The sequence below is a fragment of the Meriones unguiculatus genome, chromosome 4 (genome assembly GCF_030254825.1).
Source record: "Meriones unguiculatus strain TT.TT164.6M chromosome 4, Bangor_MerUng_6.1, whole genome shotgun sequence".
Lineage (NCBI taxonomy): Eukaryota > Metazoa > Chordata > Mammalia > Rodentia > Muridae > Meriones > Meriones unguiculatus.
In genome coordinates, this window is record NC_083352.1 from 135,156,514 (window position 1) to 135,175,295 (window position 18,782).

Consider the following 18,782-nt stretch of genomic DNA (forward strand, 5'->3'; position numbering starts at 1 on the left):
GGCAGTGTGTGGTCCTCTCGGTGTCTGGATTCTTTAGGAGTTGAGCCTCTGTGTGTGCTAGTTGGGGTGAGGTGTGGGAGGTCTTAAATAGTTAAAATGTAAAATGAAGAGCCTTGAAGCAGATCCCTGCTTTTATTGTCTCAGCCCTCTCAGCTCCTGTTACCTTGGACTGTACAGTTTGGGGACCACATTGTCTCATATGTTTGTATCAGTCATAATTCAGAACAGCCTCTTCTGTACAGTCACCTCTGAAATATTCATATGACAACATTTAATAGAAAAATAAGTTAATTTATTCATGCAGTAGCATAATGATGAAATCTCATTAAGATGGAAGGAGGGGGTGATTACTTGTGTATTAAGTATTGTCCCTCTCTTCCCTAGAAATCACTAAAAATATACATATGCTTATTTTTTCAGCTTACTTGAAACACTAAAATAAGAAACTCATATGAGACAATCATTTGCACCTCTCATTCACAGAGATTTAAATGAAGGAATCCTTCTACTTTTTTTTTAAACAAAAAGGCTTTGTCTTTCTTTTTACAATGTCATTGCCCTCTCCATTCTCTTTAAAGACTGTCTGGGATTTGTCTGTCTTTGGCTATTTAACAAGCTCTGAAGTAATCTCGGAGAAGCCGTCATATATTTCAGGGAGGTTAGACATGCTCTCCAAATTATAAATTAAGTGTCTCACAGAAAGTCCATCTGCTGTGATTAGTCATGTTAACCTTAGCAAGGAGCCATTGACAGCTAAAGGAACTTGAGGTCGAGAAGGAACCTTCAGAATCTTTTAGTTGATGAGAAAATGAGAACACTGAATTCCAAAGAGGTTTGGCCATATCTCCTTGTTCTCACCCAGAGACACCATGTGTGTAGAGGTGAGAGGGGGAAGGGTGGGGATGGCGAGAGGACTCAAGGTTGGTGTCAGGTGTCTTCCTCAATAGCTTGTCTACCTTATTTTTTTCCTTTGTTTAATTTTTATTTTTATTAATTACACTTTATTCACTTTGTATCCCCCATAAGCCCCTCCCTCCTTCCCTCCCGATCCCACCCTCCCTCCCCCTTCTTCATGCATGCCCCTCCCCAAGTCCACTGATAGGGGAGGTCCTCCTCTCCTTTCTGATCTTAGTCTATCAGATCTCATCACACAGGGGTCTTCCCAGAGACTCATACTCCAACCAAGTATGAGTATCTCCATGCATGGAGATAACCTAGAACCCCTGCACAGATATAGCCCATGGCAGTTTAGTGTCCAAGTGGGTTCCATAGTAATGGGAAGAGGGACTGCCTCTGACATAGTCTGATTGACCTTCTCTTTGATCACCTCCCCCTGAGGGGAGAACAGCCTTACCAGGCCACACAAGGTCTCTCATCAAACCTGGTGGTTAGTGATTCAGCCCCTCTACCCTCTTCCACACCCCCCATGCTGGGGGTACAGGGGCAGCACCATGCTTGGAGTTTCACATGAATGTTGGTGGTCTAAGCTTAGGCCTCACACTTACACAGCAATCATTTCACACACTGACCCGTATTCTCAGCTCTCACTTGAGAATTGATCATTAGCCAGTCTCGTTTGTCTGGCCGTTCACCCAGCAATCTCCTCTTTTCCTTTAGCTGGCTTATTGCTGTCTAAATACATTCACCAGCTTCCTTTTAATAAGTCAAAACTAACTATGTCATTGAGCCTATTTCACCCTCTGTTTATTAACATGTTATACATATGACCTGAATCCGAAGGGCACCCACTGGGGTTTCCAAGTTCCTGTGTCCTGGAACAAAGAACTGAACCAAGGGACGCACAGACAGTGGTAAAATAGAGAGTTAAAGAGAAAGACATTTTTAAGGCATAGGGGAAGAGTGCAGCTTGAGATCCAGAGCAGATCTGAGACCCAAAAAGCCAGCTTCTTAACCTGGCAAGACTCTTAGGTCACTTACTTTCTCAGGCAGATCTGGCCACAGTCTTCCCTCAGCTCTGTTTTGGCACATGTAGCCCTGGCTAGCACAGGTTTCCTGTTAATCCTGATGCCTTTCTGCAGCCTGACCCTGACTTTTCTGCCACAGAGGGGTGTAAGGCACTGTTGGAACTCAGTAGGTCTGGGTACTTCACATCTCTCTCCAGCTCTTCTTTTCTTGCTTTGACCCTCACCCATACAGCTCACCTTGAGACAGCACTGGTAATTTCTAGTTCCCACTTTAGCCCTCCCAGAAGCATTCTCCACAGTTGATTTCCCCTCAGCTCCCGCTTTCTTCCTCTTGTTTCTAAGTCTTCCTTTCAGTTGCTTTCCTTACATGGCTGTTAAAAGCCAGCTTTCTTTCCTCCAGCTCTCTCCTCTGTCCTCCTTTTCTCTCACCCCCTCCCCTCCCCTCCCCTCCCCTCCCCTCCCCTCCCCTCCCCTCCCCTCCCCTCCCCTCCTGTCTCCTGTTCTCTTCATTTCCCTCTTCTTTAGAGTGGCATACCCACATCAGTGCTTCATTTAGTAAAGAAAACTCTTAGATAGAGTGTGATGTTTTGAATGGAAACGGCCCCGATAGGCCTGCAGGGAGTGGCACTATTAGGAGATGTGGCCTTGTTGGAGTAAGTGTAGGAAGTGTGTCACTGGGAGTGGGTTTCCGGATAGATGGATGGATGGATGGATGGATGGATGGATGGATGGATAGATAGATAGATAGATTATTTAGATATTTATATTAATTTTCACCTAGTGCCTTTCCATTTACATACAGATAGTGTGCATTTGCATACATTTCTGTAAGCATACACATACATGTACATGTCAGAAGTAGGAAGGTAGCTCTAGACTTTCTTCTAGAGCCTCAGACCTGTGTGTCTTTATTTGCTGAAAGTGTCTTATGTTCATTATTCTAAAACTAACTGGACTTATGTTCTCCTCTGCTGCATCACTGTGCTTCCTTTTCCAGTGCTGAGTCTGTGTGGCTAGCTGTCTGTCTAATTGGTTAGCTGTCTAAATACAGGAGCCTTCTTTCTCAGCCTCCCTGCCTGCACATGCTCTTCCTTAAGTTCTGTTGCTTTTATCTCCTAAATGGCTTCCAAACTGTTTGCTCTCCTCTGCACTGCCTCTCCCAATCCTGAGGGACCTTCCTGTAGATGACAGAGTCTGGAGTCCATCTTTGTGGTCTCCTAGCTTGTCTTCTCGGCCTTTTTGTCATTTTTCTGTCAGCTACAAAAGCAAACTTTCTGAAACTCACATCTCTTAATGTTACGTGGTACTTTTCCATCACATCCATGTAAGACAGATGGCTTTTCCACTGCATCCTGAAGGATGGGGTTGCTTTTCCTCCTCTTCAAGCCTTACACTGTGCAGTGATATCCCTTATTCTTTCTGCCACATCCACTGGCCAACTGTTTGCCAGTCTCTACTCTTCTGTCTTTTTCTACTGAATGACAGAAGAAATAAAAAGGAATACCACTGGGTCCGGTGGAGGGAAGGTTTATTGTAGATGTGAGGGTGAGCACAGTCAAAGGGAGAAAAATCTGGGAAAGTCCAGAATGAACATGGCCCTAAGCCTGGCCGCATATGTGTGTGTGTGTGGGGGGGGTGGCAGGGAGAGGAGAGCCCAGGAGACCAAGAGGCCAAGAGGATAAAGGGTAAGAAAGGTCTGAGTGTAGCCCAGAAGGCTGGATTATACAGGGAAGAGCCTTTGGGGGAAGGTTACCCAGCTCCTGGGGTGGAGAGTGTCAGGTAGGAGACAGGGTAGGCCAGCCATGCTTTGTAACAGGTGGGGACTGAGAGATGCTGGGAGATCCTGGAGGCCAGGTCTGCTTCAAAACATTGAATAGGCTCCTCAATCAACCCTTTGTCCTAGTTTCAGACCTGACACCTGCTACAGAGCCTTTATACTGCTATGCTCAAACTCATCTTCAGCATTTGTTTTTTGTTTTTTGTTTTATTTTTAATTTTAATTTTTTTCTTCACAATTTATTCATTATATATCCCGATTGAAGCCCCGTCCCTCTGGGGGATTAAACTCCCCCAGTCCCACCTCCCTCCCTCTTCCCCTTATCTCCTTCCCCTAGTCCACTGAAAGGGAGGGGTCCCCTCCTCTTCGATGTGCCCATAGCTTGTTAAGTCTCATCAGGACTGCCTGTATCCTCTTCCTCTGTGGCCTGGCAAGGCTCCATTGCTAGGAGCAAGTGATCAAAGTGCAGTCAACTGAGTTTATGATAGAGGCAGTTCCTGCTCCCCTTACTCAGAGATCCACATGGAGACTGAGCTGCCAGTCGGCCACATCTGAGCAAAGTGTCTAGGTCCTCTCATGCATGGTCCTTCTTTGATGCATCAGTCTCTGCAGGATCCCCTGGGCTCAGATCTTTTAGTTTTGTTGGTCTCCTTGTGGGGCTCCTGTCCCCTCCATGTCTCTCTATTCCCACCCCTCTCTTCCTCCATAAGACTCCCTGCACTCTGCCCGAAGTTTGACCCTGAGTCTAAGCATCTGCTTGGATCCCCCGTTGGGTGAATCCTTTCAGAGGACCCTCTATCGTAGACTCCCATCCCGTTCCCTCTCTTCCACCGCTTCTGCTGTCTACCCTGCTTGCCATTCTGAATGAGATTTAAGCATCCTCCCTAGAGTCCTCCTTAGTGTTTAGCTTCCTTAGGTCTGTAGATGTTAGTATGGCTATCCTATATTATACAGCTAATAACCTCTATAAATGAAAATATACCGAGCCTGTCTTTCTGTTTCTGGGTTACCTCACTCAGGGTGATCTCTTCTAGTTCCATCCATTTGCCTGCAAATTTCATGATCTCCTTGTTTTTAATAGCTGAGTAGTAGTTCATTGTGTAGATGTACCATAATTTCTGTATCCATTCCTCTGTTAAAGGACATCTAGGTTGTTTCCAGATCCTGGCTATTACAAATAAAGCTGCTATGAACATAGTTGCACAAATGTCCTTATTGAATGTTGGGGCATCTTTTGGGTATACGCCCAGGAATGGTATAGCTGGATCTTTAGGTAGCATTATTCCTAATTGTCTGAGAAAGCACCAGATTGATTTCCAAAGTGGTTGTACAAGTTTTCACTCCCACCAGCAATGGAGGAGAGTACCCCTTTCTCCACAACCTCTCCAGCATGTGTTGTCACTTGAATTTTTGATCTTAGCCATTCTGATAGGTATAAGATGGAATCTCAGAGTTGTTTTGATTTGCATTTCCCTGATGACTAAGGATGTTGGGCATTTCTTTAAGTGTCTCTCTGCCATTTGGTATTCCTCTATTGAGAATTCTCTGTTTAGTTCTATACCCCCATTTTTTAATTGGATTATTTGGTTTGTTGAGGTCTAATTTCTTGACTTTAAAAATTCTAGATATTAGCCCTCTCCTGGGTGTAGGGTTGGTAAAGATCTTTTCCCAATCTGTAGGCAGTCGTTTTGTTCTGATGACAGTGTTCTTTGCTTTACAGAAGGTTTTCAGTTTCATGAAGTCCCATTTATTAATTGTAGATTTTAGAGCCTGAGCTATTGGTGTTCTGTTCAGGAAATTGTCTTCTGTGCCTAAGAGTTGGCTCTTCCCAACTTTTTCTTCCAACAAATTTAGTGTGTCTGGTTTTATATTGAGATCTTTGATCTACTTGGACTTTTTTTTTGTGCAGGGTGATAGATATGAATCTATTTGCATTTTTCTACATGTGGACATCCAGTTAGACCAGCACCATTTGTTGAAGATGCTGTCTTTTTTCCATTGCATGGTTTTAGCATTTTTTGTCAACAATCAGGTGTCCATAAGTATTTGGATTTATTTCTGCATCTTCTGTTCAATTCCCTTGATCCACCATTCTGTTTCTTATGCCAGTACCATGCAGTTTTTATTACTATTGCTCTGTAGTACAGCTTGAGATCAGGGATGAAGATACCTCCAGAAGATCTTTTATGGTAGAGGATTGTTTTAGTGATTCTGGGTTTCTTGTTATTCCATATGAAGTTGAGAATTTTTCTTTCCAGGTCTGTAAAGAATTGTGTTGGTAATTTGATGGGAATTGTATTGAATCTGTAGATTGCTTTTGGTAAAACAGCCATTTTTACTATGTTAACCCTGCCTAGCTATGAGCATGGGAGATCTTTCCATCTTCTGATTATCTTCTATTTCTTTCTTCAGAGATTGAAACTTTTTTTCATACAAATCTTTGACTTGCTTGGTTAGAGTTACACCAAGGTACTTTATATCCTTTGTGGCTATTGTGAAGGGTGTTGTTTCCCTAATTTCTTTCTCAGCCCTTTTGTCTTTTGTATACAGGAAGGCTACTGATTTTTTTTTTTTTTTAGTTGATTTTGTATCCAGCCATGTTGCTGCAGGTGTTTATCAGCTGTAGGAGCCCCCTGGTAGACTATCATCTGCAAATAGTGATACTTTGACTTCTTTCTTTTTAAAATGACTTGATCTCCTTTATTTGTCTTATTGCTCTAGCAGTGACTTCAAGAACTATGTTGAAGAGATATGGAGAGAGTGGGCAGCCTTGCCTTGTCCCTGATTTCAGTGGGATTTCTTTAAGTTTTTTCCATTCAGTTTGATGTTGGCTATAGGCTTGCTGTATATTGCCTTTACTATGTAAAGGTAAGTGCCTTGTATCCCTGATCTCTCCAGGACTGTAAACATGAATGGGTGTTGGATTTTTGTCAAATGCTTTTTCAGCATCTAAGGATATGATCATGTGTTTTTTTTTTTCTTTCAGTTTGTTTATATGGTGAATTACGTTGACAGATTTTCATATCCTGAACCACCCCTGCATATCTGGGTGAAGCCTACTTGGTCATAGTGGATGATATCTTTGATGTGTTCTTGGATTTGGTTTGCGAGTATTTTGTTGAGTGTTTTTGTATCAATGGTCATAAGGGAGATTGGCCTGAAATTCTCTTTCTTTGTTGGGTCTTTGTGTGGTTTAGGTATCAAGGTGACTGTGGCTTCATAGAATGACTTTGGTAATGTTCCTTCTGTTTCTATTTTGTGGAATAGTTTGAAGAGCACTCGTTTTTTATTGATTTAAATTTTGATACCGAGTATCAAATATATGGCCCAATGCCTGCTGAGCAAGCCTCCTAGCCACGAACTGTGCCCTCAGGCCATCAGAGCTTGTCATAAGCCATCCTCTCCTCCAGGACTCCTTTCTTTGCCTCCTCTCTCCTCCCTGCAGCTTGGGTCTTCTCCTTTGGGGAAGCATCTCACCGTAAGCACTCTCCTGTTTAGCGCTTACGCTCTGAAAGGCCTGTGTTAGCTCCCTACAGTTCTGTATCCACTGTGTTTACTGTGAGGAACACATTATGTGCTCACTAATTATTTGCTGGCTGCACAATTTAATAGTCGGATCATGTAATCATGGCACATAGTTTGAGTCAGTGTTTTTTGAGTGAAAATGAACAGTAAAAGGAAGAATAGGAGCCCATTGCACATACCAAGGCACTCAACCCATTCAAATGAAAATAATGAATTGTCATGGATAGTTTTGCTTTCTTTCATAACTCCTAAATGGGCTTTTAAGTGTATATTTCATGCAAATAACACAGGTGACTGGATTATTTTCCGTGACTTAATGTGAGTTGAAATAATGTCTCTGAGATACTACGCTATTTTTCTGTCAATATATTTTAGCTATTTTCAACTTGCTTGGCTAGGCATTTGATTAACAGAAGGAAAAAAAAGTTGGATTAGGTGTAATTAACACCTGGAATTTGATAGCCTTATTAATCTCCAGTGTAACTTAAGCATATTAAGTATACGTGTATCCTAAATATGACTGCTTAGACTTTGAATTTTCTACAAGAGACACAGCTCTGAGTCTTAGAAGGGATAGAAAACATGCTTCTTAGTTAGAGTAATGGTGCTTTTCCATGAGCAGTAGAGACACAAGTGTGATTCTGTGACAGAACACATTGTCAGTGAGGAAAACATCTATTGCTTTGTGAGTCTCCTGAACCTGCCTTCTCTAGACATGGACTCCATTTCTTGTGAAATAACAACTTCTACTTGAACCCAGCACTTCAGTTTCTCCATATGCTTGTGTCTAAACTAGTCAGTGCTTAATTGTATGGATTTGGAAATCCTCTGTGACATCTAGGACAATCTACTGAGGTGGCAGCAGAGGTGGGGTGCGAGTATCCTCACTAAAGGTCTAGAGTATGTATATAGGCTTGCGTTATGACCTGTGAAAGCAAGAGGCTCTTGTCTGTGCTCAGCTCTCAGCAGCTGTGGGACTTGCACAAGAAGGCATTAAGGATCTGTCAACACTGTCCTCTCAACACATTGTATCTCCCGAGTTTTCGAGAGGTTAGAAAGATACCCAGGTTTTGTGTGAAATCTTTTAAGTTCTGAACTATGACAATTAGTATATTGGTTTTTGAAATTTTCTGTGGGAAACACAAAAAGTTATGGGCTGAGTTTTATTACTGCCCACTAGATTGTGAACTCCGGCCAATCTTTCAGCTCCCCAGGTCCAATACAGCAGGTATCTGTTTTTGCTGTTGTTTCAAACATCCTTTGTATGGTTGGACTTGACCTTTTATGTTCTGAACATAGCTAGCTAGTCTCTTGCCTGTGGCTCAAGCTTTCCCAGTGATACCCATGGCTACTTCTTCCTGCATCCTGCCTGTCCAGTGAGACCAGCCTTGGTCTTCAGAGCAGAAGTCTCTTCTAGCTACTCCAGTCTCTACTTGGTACTTTGATTCTGGAGAGTCACACAGCCATTGCTCTTTGTGGCTGACCCCAGAGCCTGAGTCTTTTTCAGGGCAAAAACTGAACCCTATTCTGTCATAACATGACATAGATACTCTGGCATGGACAAGACCATGGGCTAGCGTGTCTGTGTGTAACGCTGCTGCTCTTAAGTGCCTTCTATGGCAACGTGCTGGATCTGGACAAATCTGACTCTAGAAACTATTTGCTTATTTCAGCTCACCCTCCTTCTGGCCTTGGTCATTCTTGGACATTGATTTCTCTTGTCCAGTAGGACCTTGGTATTGAATGAGGGCTTTGGCCCTGTATCCTTTCTTGAGTATCTAAATTTTAACGTGGTTTGTGGTAGGAAGCAGCACACTCCCTTAAGAATAAAGATATGTGTATGTGTGTGTGCATGTATGTATGTATGTGTTCATAGATGCATGCATGTAGCTTCTCCCCATCAGGTTCCAGAGTGTTTTATCAGTAGGAACTTCTGTGCCATTGTTTTTCTTCTAAGGCTGCTTTGCCTTGAGTGTCTGCTTCTGTAACCACTAATAAACATTTCCTGCATTTGAGATCACATGTTTTGCTTGATGTTACATCTCTTTAGAGACCCAGAGCATTGTTTTTTTTTCTTCCAAACAATCACAAGTATAATTATTTGCACATTAAGTTTAAAATCTCATAATAGGTTATAATGCTTAGATTCATCACTTCTTCCTAGGTTGTTTTGAATATTGTGACACCCAGCTGTAAAAACAAAAGTACATGCAGGTTTAAAATTAGCTTTCCTAGATGGGCCTTTGAGACTGGAGCATCTTATTATTATTTTCTAATGCACTGGGAGGAGAATTCTGTGCCCAGCTGTTACCAGCTGACCACAGTGCCCACCACTGACTCTGCATATCCTTCTATCTATCACTGCTGTTCTTGTGTGTTCCAGGTGCTGTGATACTCCTCGGAAGAACCAACATGTTCCGCTTTAACCATCCGAAGGAAGCTGCCAAGCTCAGGGAGAAGAGGAAGGTGAGGGCCTGGATGCAGAGCCCAGGTGGGGTGGGGTTGTCTTCTGGGTTTCTACCACTTCACTTTCTGTGACTAAAGCCCCTGGAAAGGAAGTTCTGAATCCAGGTGTGTTCTAGGCACTTTGCTCCCTGATGGATGATGGAGTAGGAGAGCCAGAGCTCACAAGAAAAAGCTGTTTCTTCTAGATCCTTCTTTCTAGTCTACACATCCCCAGGGGAGCCAGGCTTTATGTGGCATATGTGAGCAGTGACTTGCACCTACCAGAATTTGTCTGAGTCACATAGTACTTTCCTTCTAGTTCAAATCAAGCACAGTAAACTGGGATTTTCACCTGGGTGGAAGGCCATGTGGGGCAGTTTAGAACCATAGAGAGATGGGGTTGGTTGGGTGGGTCATTCAGAAGTCTCTTAGTGCTTGATCATGGAGGAAGGCTGAGTCTCTCAGAAAGAGAGGAACATTGAGTGAAAAGGAAAGAAGGCTGCACCATGGCCTTTCCTTAGAATTCTGAAGACAGGAAAAACTGCAGCTTGCATTTTCATGAGCTAGGAGTTGTGCTGAACTTAGGCAGATATTCTGCCATGTTATCATACAGCAACTGTTACCACCCTAACTTACAGGTAATTGAGTAGAAAATTAGACTAAGACAGACTCTCTGTAATAGACCCTGAGGGCAGCAGGTGGGTAACCAGGCCCACAGCCCTGACCTGCAAGCTTGAGGCCTTTGTTCTAACCACCAAGTGACATAGCATCTTATGGCACTGCTTGCTACAAGACTGCCAAGACCTTTGATGGAAAATGAGAACAAAGCTACACCTCTCAATGTAATCCAGGGTTAATGATCCAGCCAATAAATCTTCTTGCCCATTCCTGCTCAGGGCCACTCTAGGCAGTCCATTTTAGACATGGTTCCAGAGAGACATAAGGAAAACCTGTCTGCCAATAGCATTCATTGGCAGCAAATAGACCAGTTCCTACCTTTATAGCTTCTCCTCACCTATCCCTTTATTCCTGTCATTCATGTAGAGGGCAGCAGAAGTATAATTTCTAACTTCTACCCAAACTTGAGTGCGGTGTAGCTTAGAGGCTTTCTGAGCTGTGGAGTGCCTGGTGGATCTCCATTGTGAAGTATTTCTGGTGTGTAGGGCGCTGTCTCTCATCTGCCCGACACTAAGCACTCATGTGAGTGTGCATCCCATTGCCTGTCGCTAGGAGAAGGAAACAAGTGCTGAGCGCTGGCCTTCTCATACCTACTAAGGTAACCATTCTACCTTGTGTCTGCTGTCAGAGTGGCCTCCTGTCCTCCTTCAGCTTGTCGATGACCGACCTCTCGAAGTCCTGTGAGAACCTGTCTGCCGTCATGCTGTATAACCCTGGGTAAGTGAGCAGCAGCATGCCTTCCTAGTGCTTGTTACTGTGGTGGTATTTATGGTGCCAACTACACTGTAGTCCCTTGATGGTAATAAAACCTGGGCAGGGGCACCTCCTCTGCATATCAGCCACAGTCATTTTCCAAGTTTCTTTCCAGCCAGACTGTTGTACATAATTATACTTAGTTATAATCACAGTATAAATGGGATTATGTTCTCTGATTTTTTTTTCTTAACAACATAAGCATTAGCAAATATGGTTACAAGCTTCATTATCATTTTCTTAACTGTCTAATATTTTAAGTTGGCACTTTGATTTCCCAGCGCATGGTCCCTTTGGCTTAAATGCTTTTATCTTGTTTTTGTAAATTATCTGTAATAACAGAGACAGCTTTGATCTTAGGGCACTCTGTAGCCCAGAGAATTATCTTCACTCCTTCTGACATCAGGAGATCGCTGAAGACACAAACAAGATTGTTTTAAATGGGTTTAACCCTGGGTGACTTGAGTTGTCAGCCTAAGTGCTAAGGTCCTTGGTGACTTCATCACTCAGATGACAATAGTAATGAAAATGTCTGGAAACAGGTGAAAAACTTTTGGGAACTCCCCAGTTTTGAAGTTCCCACTATTTCATGCTTCCCACCAAGAGAATCTAACTAAACTAATAGAGCTGAGAGAGTGAAATGACAGTGGTGGGCGTATCTTCTGGAGCTGTCCTTGGTTTAGTGTTTACTCTGTGGCACACATGGTGCCAAGCACCTCTCGGTTCTCAGCATCACGGCAGGTTTGGTTCCCCTGTGGGGAACGTGCTGTGCATGTGCTTATGAGTTAGAGCTGTGATGCTGTCTAGGTCTGTTAACTCCTGAACCCTTTTGTCCCTTCATCAGTCCTAATCCTGCTCCATTTGGGAGCCTGACACCCTGACTATGGCCTGTGACTACTCCTTGGGGGTCCAGTTGGTCCTCTCCATGGTGGAAATCAGGTCCTTACACGGAATTGTTGCTTCATCTCTACTTTGTTCCTTGTGGAACATGCCAAAGCCCAGACCTGTATTACTTGAACCAAAAAAGAAAGCCAGTTGGTAGACACAGGGTCCGTTAACCCCTGGCAATCGAAACAGCTTATTTTGAGGTATCCAACTTTGTCTTTACTGTGCAGCCTTTCAAATTTCATGTTATGTAGTTACTGGGAAAAGTTTTGCTCATTGAATAATTCTGTCTTGAACTTAGCCGTGTATCAGTGAAACTCTAAAGTTCAAGAACCCCCTCATAGCTGCTGAATACAAGTTTTCTGAAGACATGAGTGCTTGTGGGTTCTTAGGACCCTGCAGAGGAATTTTCAGCTGCTAGGGGAATCATCCATAGGCTTACATCGTGCAATATAATATGCTGGTGCCTGGCAGCATCGATGCCAACTTCAGTAGGGCTACATCTGGTGAGTACTGCTGGTTTAGTCAAATGGCTTGGCTGGGATTTGTAGCCATGCCCAGCTAATCCTGAATCCAGCACTGCCTTCCTCACCTTTTGTGTCATGGTGCCCTTCAGTTTGCTACCATTTGGAAACTTGATGTGGCTGTTTGTAATCTTTGAAAACAAAATAGGTCATCTCTGCCCAGGCCACTAGCTCTCTTTCTTTTATGTCTCTCTATATATGCTATTGAGGTTTTTTTTTCCTCCACAAAATGCAGACTATGTAGCCATATTAAAATTAATATTATATTTTGTTTGAAGTTCAGTTTTTTCCCAGTATTGATCAAATGTCATCAAAGTGTACCCGTTTGCATTCTCATAATTCTTCTTACGTCCCATGTCTAAAACCTAAATGTTGCTTCATTGGCTCTCTGTGGTCTAAAACCAAAAATTTAGCCAGAACCCAGTCAGCATTCCCACTACTACCAGTCCATATCAGCATATCCGGGCCTGGCCTGGCAGAGCCATTTTAGCACGTCTTGGCACGTCTCTGCACATCCCTCTACAACAGCGATTCTCAATCTTGTGAAAGCTGCGACTCCTTAATAGAGTTCCTCATGCTGTTGTGACTCTGATGTATAAATTATTTCATTGCTACTTCATAACTGTGATTTTGTGACTGTTATGAAGCGTAATGGTAATATTTGATATGCAAGATATCTAATATGCAAACACCAAAGGGGTCATGACCCACAGATTGAGAGCCACTGCCATACAAGTTTTGGACTCTTCAGGATGTGGCTATGATTTAGATATGTCGGAAATAGCCTAGGCCAAAGGAGCTGTTTCTTTGTGTGTTCCAAGGTCTTGTTACTTGTTTTTCCTGCCATCTACTCCTCCAAGGCACCATGCAGATAATCCCATTCTGCAGGCTATCTCCAGCTTTCATCAGGCTATCCCCTGTGCAGTGCACACTGCTGCATTTCTGTCATCACTATTCTGTTATTCCTTGTAGAGACAATCCATCCTTCAGCAAACTCTGAGAACTTCTATTAGGCAGACATGTTTCTAGGACAGGTGTTTGCTATCGCCAGTGCAAGTTTCCATGCTGATTGCAGGAGAGACTCAACTTGTAGAAGACTGAAAGTTCGGAAAGGTGAAATGAGGTTGAATGCCTTTGGGGCATCATCTGGGGGAGTGGTCAGGGAGGATGCCAGAGTCGGAAATACTTGATCTAAGACTGGAGTGGAGTGACTACAGCATTCTTAAAACACAAGCAGAGAAATGGAAAACATTTCAGACACAGGAAAGAGAACCCACATGCTTCAAATGAGCAATGCAAAGTGGACCAGAGGAAGTGGAATCCAGGAAGAAGGGTGATGCAAAGTGAGATGAAGCGTGGGCAGTGGCGGCCTGTGTGGGCCCATGTGGGGCACTGCAGGGAGCGTGTCTTCTAAGAGCACTGGCAAGCATGAGAAGCCTTTGCCTGGGACACCCAAAGGGCATTTACTGTGGACAATGTAGTGTGGAATCAGGGTATCGTGGAGAAAGCTGTTTATTTAGATCGTGTGAAAGCGGATGGTGGCATGGGTCTGGGCTTTAGCCACAGGCAGAAAAATAGAGTCAAAGAACTAAGGTGTAAGGGGAATTTCCAGGTCTCAGGTGCAGACACGTGGGGTAGATATAGCATCTTTCCTGAGATGGGCCAGGGAAGATGAGTACAAGTGGGCAGATGATAAGAATCTGTTTGCATAAGCATCTTGCTTGTGAGGTTGGAAGTTTTGTGAGGTCAAAGGTCTTGTCTTACTTTATCTCAAAGTATCATGCATTAATAATTTAGCAAATAGCTTCAGATTGAATTTTTAGTAAGATATCTACTCCTAGGGTGTTGATTGTTTTTTAATTAATTTCCCTGGGCATGGCCATTATACTTATTGGGATATGACATACTGTGCAAAATGGTACAGATGCAGTCCCAGAGAAAATGAGAAAGTAAGCAACAGCAGTCAGGAAACCCACATGAGAAGCAGTATGTTTAGGCTGACTTCCACCTGGGGGCTTCTGGGGGCTTTTGATACAAGCATGGTGAATCCACTTCTCCTGGCTTCTGAAAACAGGCACGTAATACTTGTTGTTACAAATTCAAATGAAATTATTTAATACTTCATCATACCTTCTTTCTCCCTGGCTCCCACCCCCTGCACTTGCTACCTGCTGCAAAGAGTGATTACCCATGAATTAAAATATAATTGAAGAAAACTTGTCTACTCTGACTTATGGGAAGGCAGACACCTCATTATGAAATTGTTGGCTCTAGCAAGTGGGCAAAATGAAGCATAATTAAAGCTATAGCCATGCTGTTTATACCATTTTTTTTTTTTATGTTGCAGGTATAAATATTCTCGGCACAAATTAGGCTAGAATATTGAAAGAAATATGTTTAATACCCAGGCCCTCATTAAAGAGTTGTTTAATTCCAGATACTACACAGCGTGTACTCAAGAGCATGCTCATTTCTGAGATGGAAACTTGAGACTGTGCTGCTTCCTCCAAGCAGTGGGTACTGTTGAGGGTCTGGCTTTCCCTGGTGCTTCTTGGAGAGCCTGGGAACATGGGCTTGTCATGTAAATGTATTTAGAGTGAGTGAAAGGCAGCATGCATTTCAGAGCACAGGGCAGCTGTGTCTGCAGCCTTCTCTGGGGATCTCTTGGGAAAGAAGTTATGTGGCATGATGTACCTGGGAAGGGTTTTCTTTCTGGTTCCACACCCCTTTCGGGGAGCCATGCCCTAATATGTTGGGTGACATAAAAAACCAGAAGCACTGTGGCTTCTACTAGCAATCTTTATTAGGGTTGATATTACCTGCAGCCAGTCCCTCAGAATCTGTTTGAGTCTGATTCATGAGAGCCATGTCTTCTTTTAAGAGACTGAGTATTATTTCCTTGCATTGGCCTAAGTCGCTTGTATAGTTTAGTTTATTCTCCATGGTATAGAAGCACGTGCCTTGGACTAAATAACTAGAGTTCTTTCAGAAGTCTGCAGTTAGAGCCCTTCTTCTCTGTAGCTGAGGTCATAAAAATGTTCCCAGCCTGTAACAAGGGCTTGCTTGGAGAAGAGAAAGGCAAAGAATGCTTACTGAAGACAGTCTTCACCATCCACCTTCCAGGAACTCAAAATCACTGTTCTGACTTTGTACCTCAGAAGTCACTCTCTGCTTTTCTTGGTGGACTGCATCCTTCCTGCATCCTGACAATGCTTGCAGAAGGAGACCTGGTGAGGAGGTCCACGGCAGGCAGAAGAGAGCTGGGTAGAGGGAGTCACACTGAGGGCATGGAGAGGATGGAGAGGACTCTGCAGTGAGGCCCTCCTGGAGAGAGTCTGTGGAAGCCAGACACTTAACACTCACAGTTTGCCATGATAAGCTTGCACTGTTGCTCTTTGGGGCTTGCATTTCTGTGTTTTAGTAGGATGGATCTCGGGGTGCAGATTGCAGCTTATCTTCCTGAGGTAGGAGCACAGTGTTGTTCTTGAGATTACTTTTATACATTCCGATTAGCCTTTATAAAAAGCTTTTTCAGAGACAGGTAGCAATGCATGCCTACAGTCTCAGCACTGCGGAGATGGACACAAGAGGATGAGGATCAGGGCCAGCCTCAGTGATGTAGTAAGTGCAAAGCTAGCCTGGGCTATATAATTTCCTGTCTCAAAACAAAACAAAACAACTCATGTAGAATGTATGTTTAAAATATATTTTCTGGTACACAAAGAAGAATAATTTGTGTGTATTCATGGTTGGTAGCAACTTTTATTTCTAGGGGTTGTAAAAATGACTTACTATATTATTTTACTGTCATAACCATTTTAAGTAAACTGTAGAGAACACTGATGTTACCATGTAGGCGATCTCTAGAGCATCCTTTTTTTTTTTCTTACTAGAGGTGGTGCTGCATTCTTGAAATGATTAATACTTTGGTATTCACCTTATCATAGTTGCTTGTTTCATGAATTTTACTTCTCCAGACTATTTGTGATTGGTTTATTTCCAATTAACAAGTGTCCTTCAAGTTTTCCTGCTTTTGTCAGAATGCCCTGTTCTCTGGTTGGGTAATCTCCCTGGTGTGCATGTATCTCATGGTTTGTCTGTCCACTCATCTGCCAGTAGACTCACTCTGTCAGTGGTGGTGTCTGTCCACTCATCTGCCAGTAGACTCTGTCAGTGGTGGTTTCTCCCGGTGGCTGCTGAACCAGTTCTGCCCTGGACAGGAGTGTACCCACGTCTGCTTTAGTCTTTGATTTTCCGTTCTAAGTCCACTCCTAGAGATAGAATTCCTGCAATGTCTGCTAGTTCTTTTTTAATGTTTCATTCAACTCTGAGTCTGTTTTCCATTGTGGCCCTGCCATCCTCACATTCTTACAGCAATGTGTGAGATTTCCAGTCTATACCCTCACACACGGGTATAGAATCTAGAAATCTAGAAATGCTCTAGATTTCTAGATTTCTGCTTTGATAGTAGCCATCCTGGTTGATGCAAGGAGCTATGGTTCTTTATCACTCTGTCTTGTTCTCTTTTGCTTTCTGATGAATATCCAATATTGAAGAAAAACAACAACAACAAGTTTAGAAAGAGGAGGAAAGAATTACCCATAAGTCTTGAATTAGCCATAACCCATAAGTGTTGTGAACAGATGATGAAGCCTCTGCTGTGAGTAGAATCCCAGTGATCGCAGCCAGCCTATTTCACACATTAAACTCAGCCGGTGCTGTGTCCAGAGAGTGCTCATGTCCAAGGAGGAGGGGGTCATATTTGCCCTGGACGGCTGAATAAGGATAAGCTGGGGAAGCTGCTGTGAGGTTGCTGGAGGTGAGGGCTTGGAATGAGGCAGTGGTGGAAGAAACCTAGAAGGGTGGGCTGGAAAGACAAGCAAAGCAGTGAGCTATGGGTCCTGGAATTAACTGTATGTAGATTTAATGAAGGAAAATATTTTGCCTTCTAGTTTCAGACTTAAATCTTTGGTTTGGATGTCCTTAAGGTAAAATACAAACATACGAGGAGGGTCAGGTTGTCAAAACGCATTGAGGATAAGATCAGCTTTGAGTAACGGGACCCTGGACCTTGACCTTCTCCTTCAAGTGGCTGTCAGCAGTCAAGACTTCCCATGGGGAAAGCGTGGCTGTATCTGTGTGACCTGTAGGAAATACTCGGCACTTCTGTGGCATGGAGCCACTTCTTCCTTGAAGAATGGGTATTTTCAGGTAGACAGTTTTTACTCATTCATGTGCCTGTCACTTGCCCAGCCTTACACTGTGTCTTGGATGATGAGAACAGACAGAGGTTAAGTCACCTTGGGGTGTGATTTAGTGTGTGGAAGATGCTTGTAGAGTCTGTCAGGAATCTCTGAACCATGGCATCCTCATGCACATACCACCCTGGGATTATCCTGGGATTACCCTATTTCTTGCCTCCTCTGAGGAGGGGTGTTCCAGAGCTCTGTGCCATCTGGACCTGAGGGCTCTCTGCATTATGTTCCTTGGGGTCCATTCTTCTTCCTAGAGTTGGTCCTGGTCCTTCAGCTTCTGCAGAATGACATCCAAGCACCATCACTGTCACTTGACACTTTGTTCTCCAGTGTGATCTCTCCCTTTCCACCCTAAACTTAATCTTTGGCTTAATTGTGTAAAACAGACTTTCTCCACACCTGTAAATGCTTCTGCAAAGCTCTTCCATCCTCTTCCTCTGGTTAGTTCCCTTCTAAGCTTGGTCCAGGAATCTCATTCTCAGCAGGCTTCTGCCCATCTCCAGTTTGAGTTGAATTTTTTGCCTTTTTACCTTGGGCAGACATTCTGTGCATGTCTTTCCAAAGTAATCTTATGCCTGGGCATTTCCTGATGTGGCCTTCTTGCAGGCAAGAACCCTCCATTCCTTACTCAGTTTTGAATCTTGCACATAGGAAGTAACTCTTTGCACATCTGTAGATATGGGGCAGCAAAGGGGCTCTGGGGTGCCTCTTTTGGTGTTCTCCAAATGCCTATGCGGGGCATGACCCATGCGCACTGTGCTTTATGCATGTCTATCTCCTCTCTTCGTGAGTGCTTCCTTCATGGTTGGTGGCTTGCTTACGGATCACAGATTAACATGTGCCTTATTTCCTTTGGTGTCGTATAGAAGAGTGAGGGAGTGAAAGTTAGTGTTACCGTAGTTTAAAAAAGAAATACTGCTGAGTATTCCTTCCAGAGCCAAACTATCATTAAAGGTGTGGCTGTTTTGCAAATAATCATATCTACTAGGATCCAACTTATCTTCAAAGCAGCCAG

General features: G+C 43.4%; 1 protein-coding gene across 7 annotated transcripts in view; it reads left to right on the forward strand.

Annotated features, from left to right (window-relative positions):
* Positions 1-18,782, forward strand: part of Kif16b (kinesin family member 16B) — a 284,103-nt gene that overhangs the window by 149,547 nt on the left and 115,774 nt on the right. For all 7 annotated transcript variants that reach the window (XM_060383153.1, XM_060383155.1, XM_060383154.1 and 4 more), the window contains 2 exons: positions 9,611-9,693; positions 10,979-11,067. In XM_060383153.1, the coding sequence (XP_060239136.1) occupies positions 9,611-9,693; positions 10,979-11,067 (172 nt within the window). The remainder of the gene's footprint in view (positions 1-9,610; positions 9,694-10,978; positions 11,068-18,782) is intronic.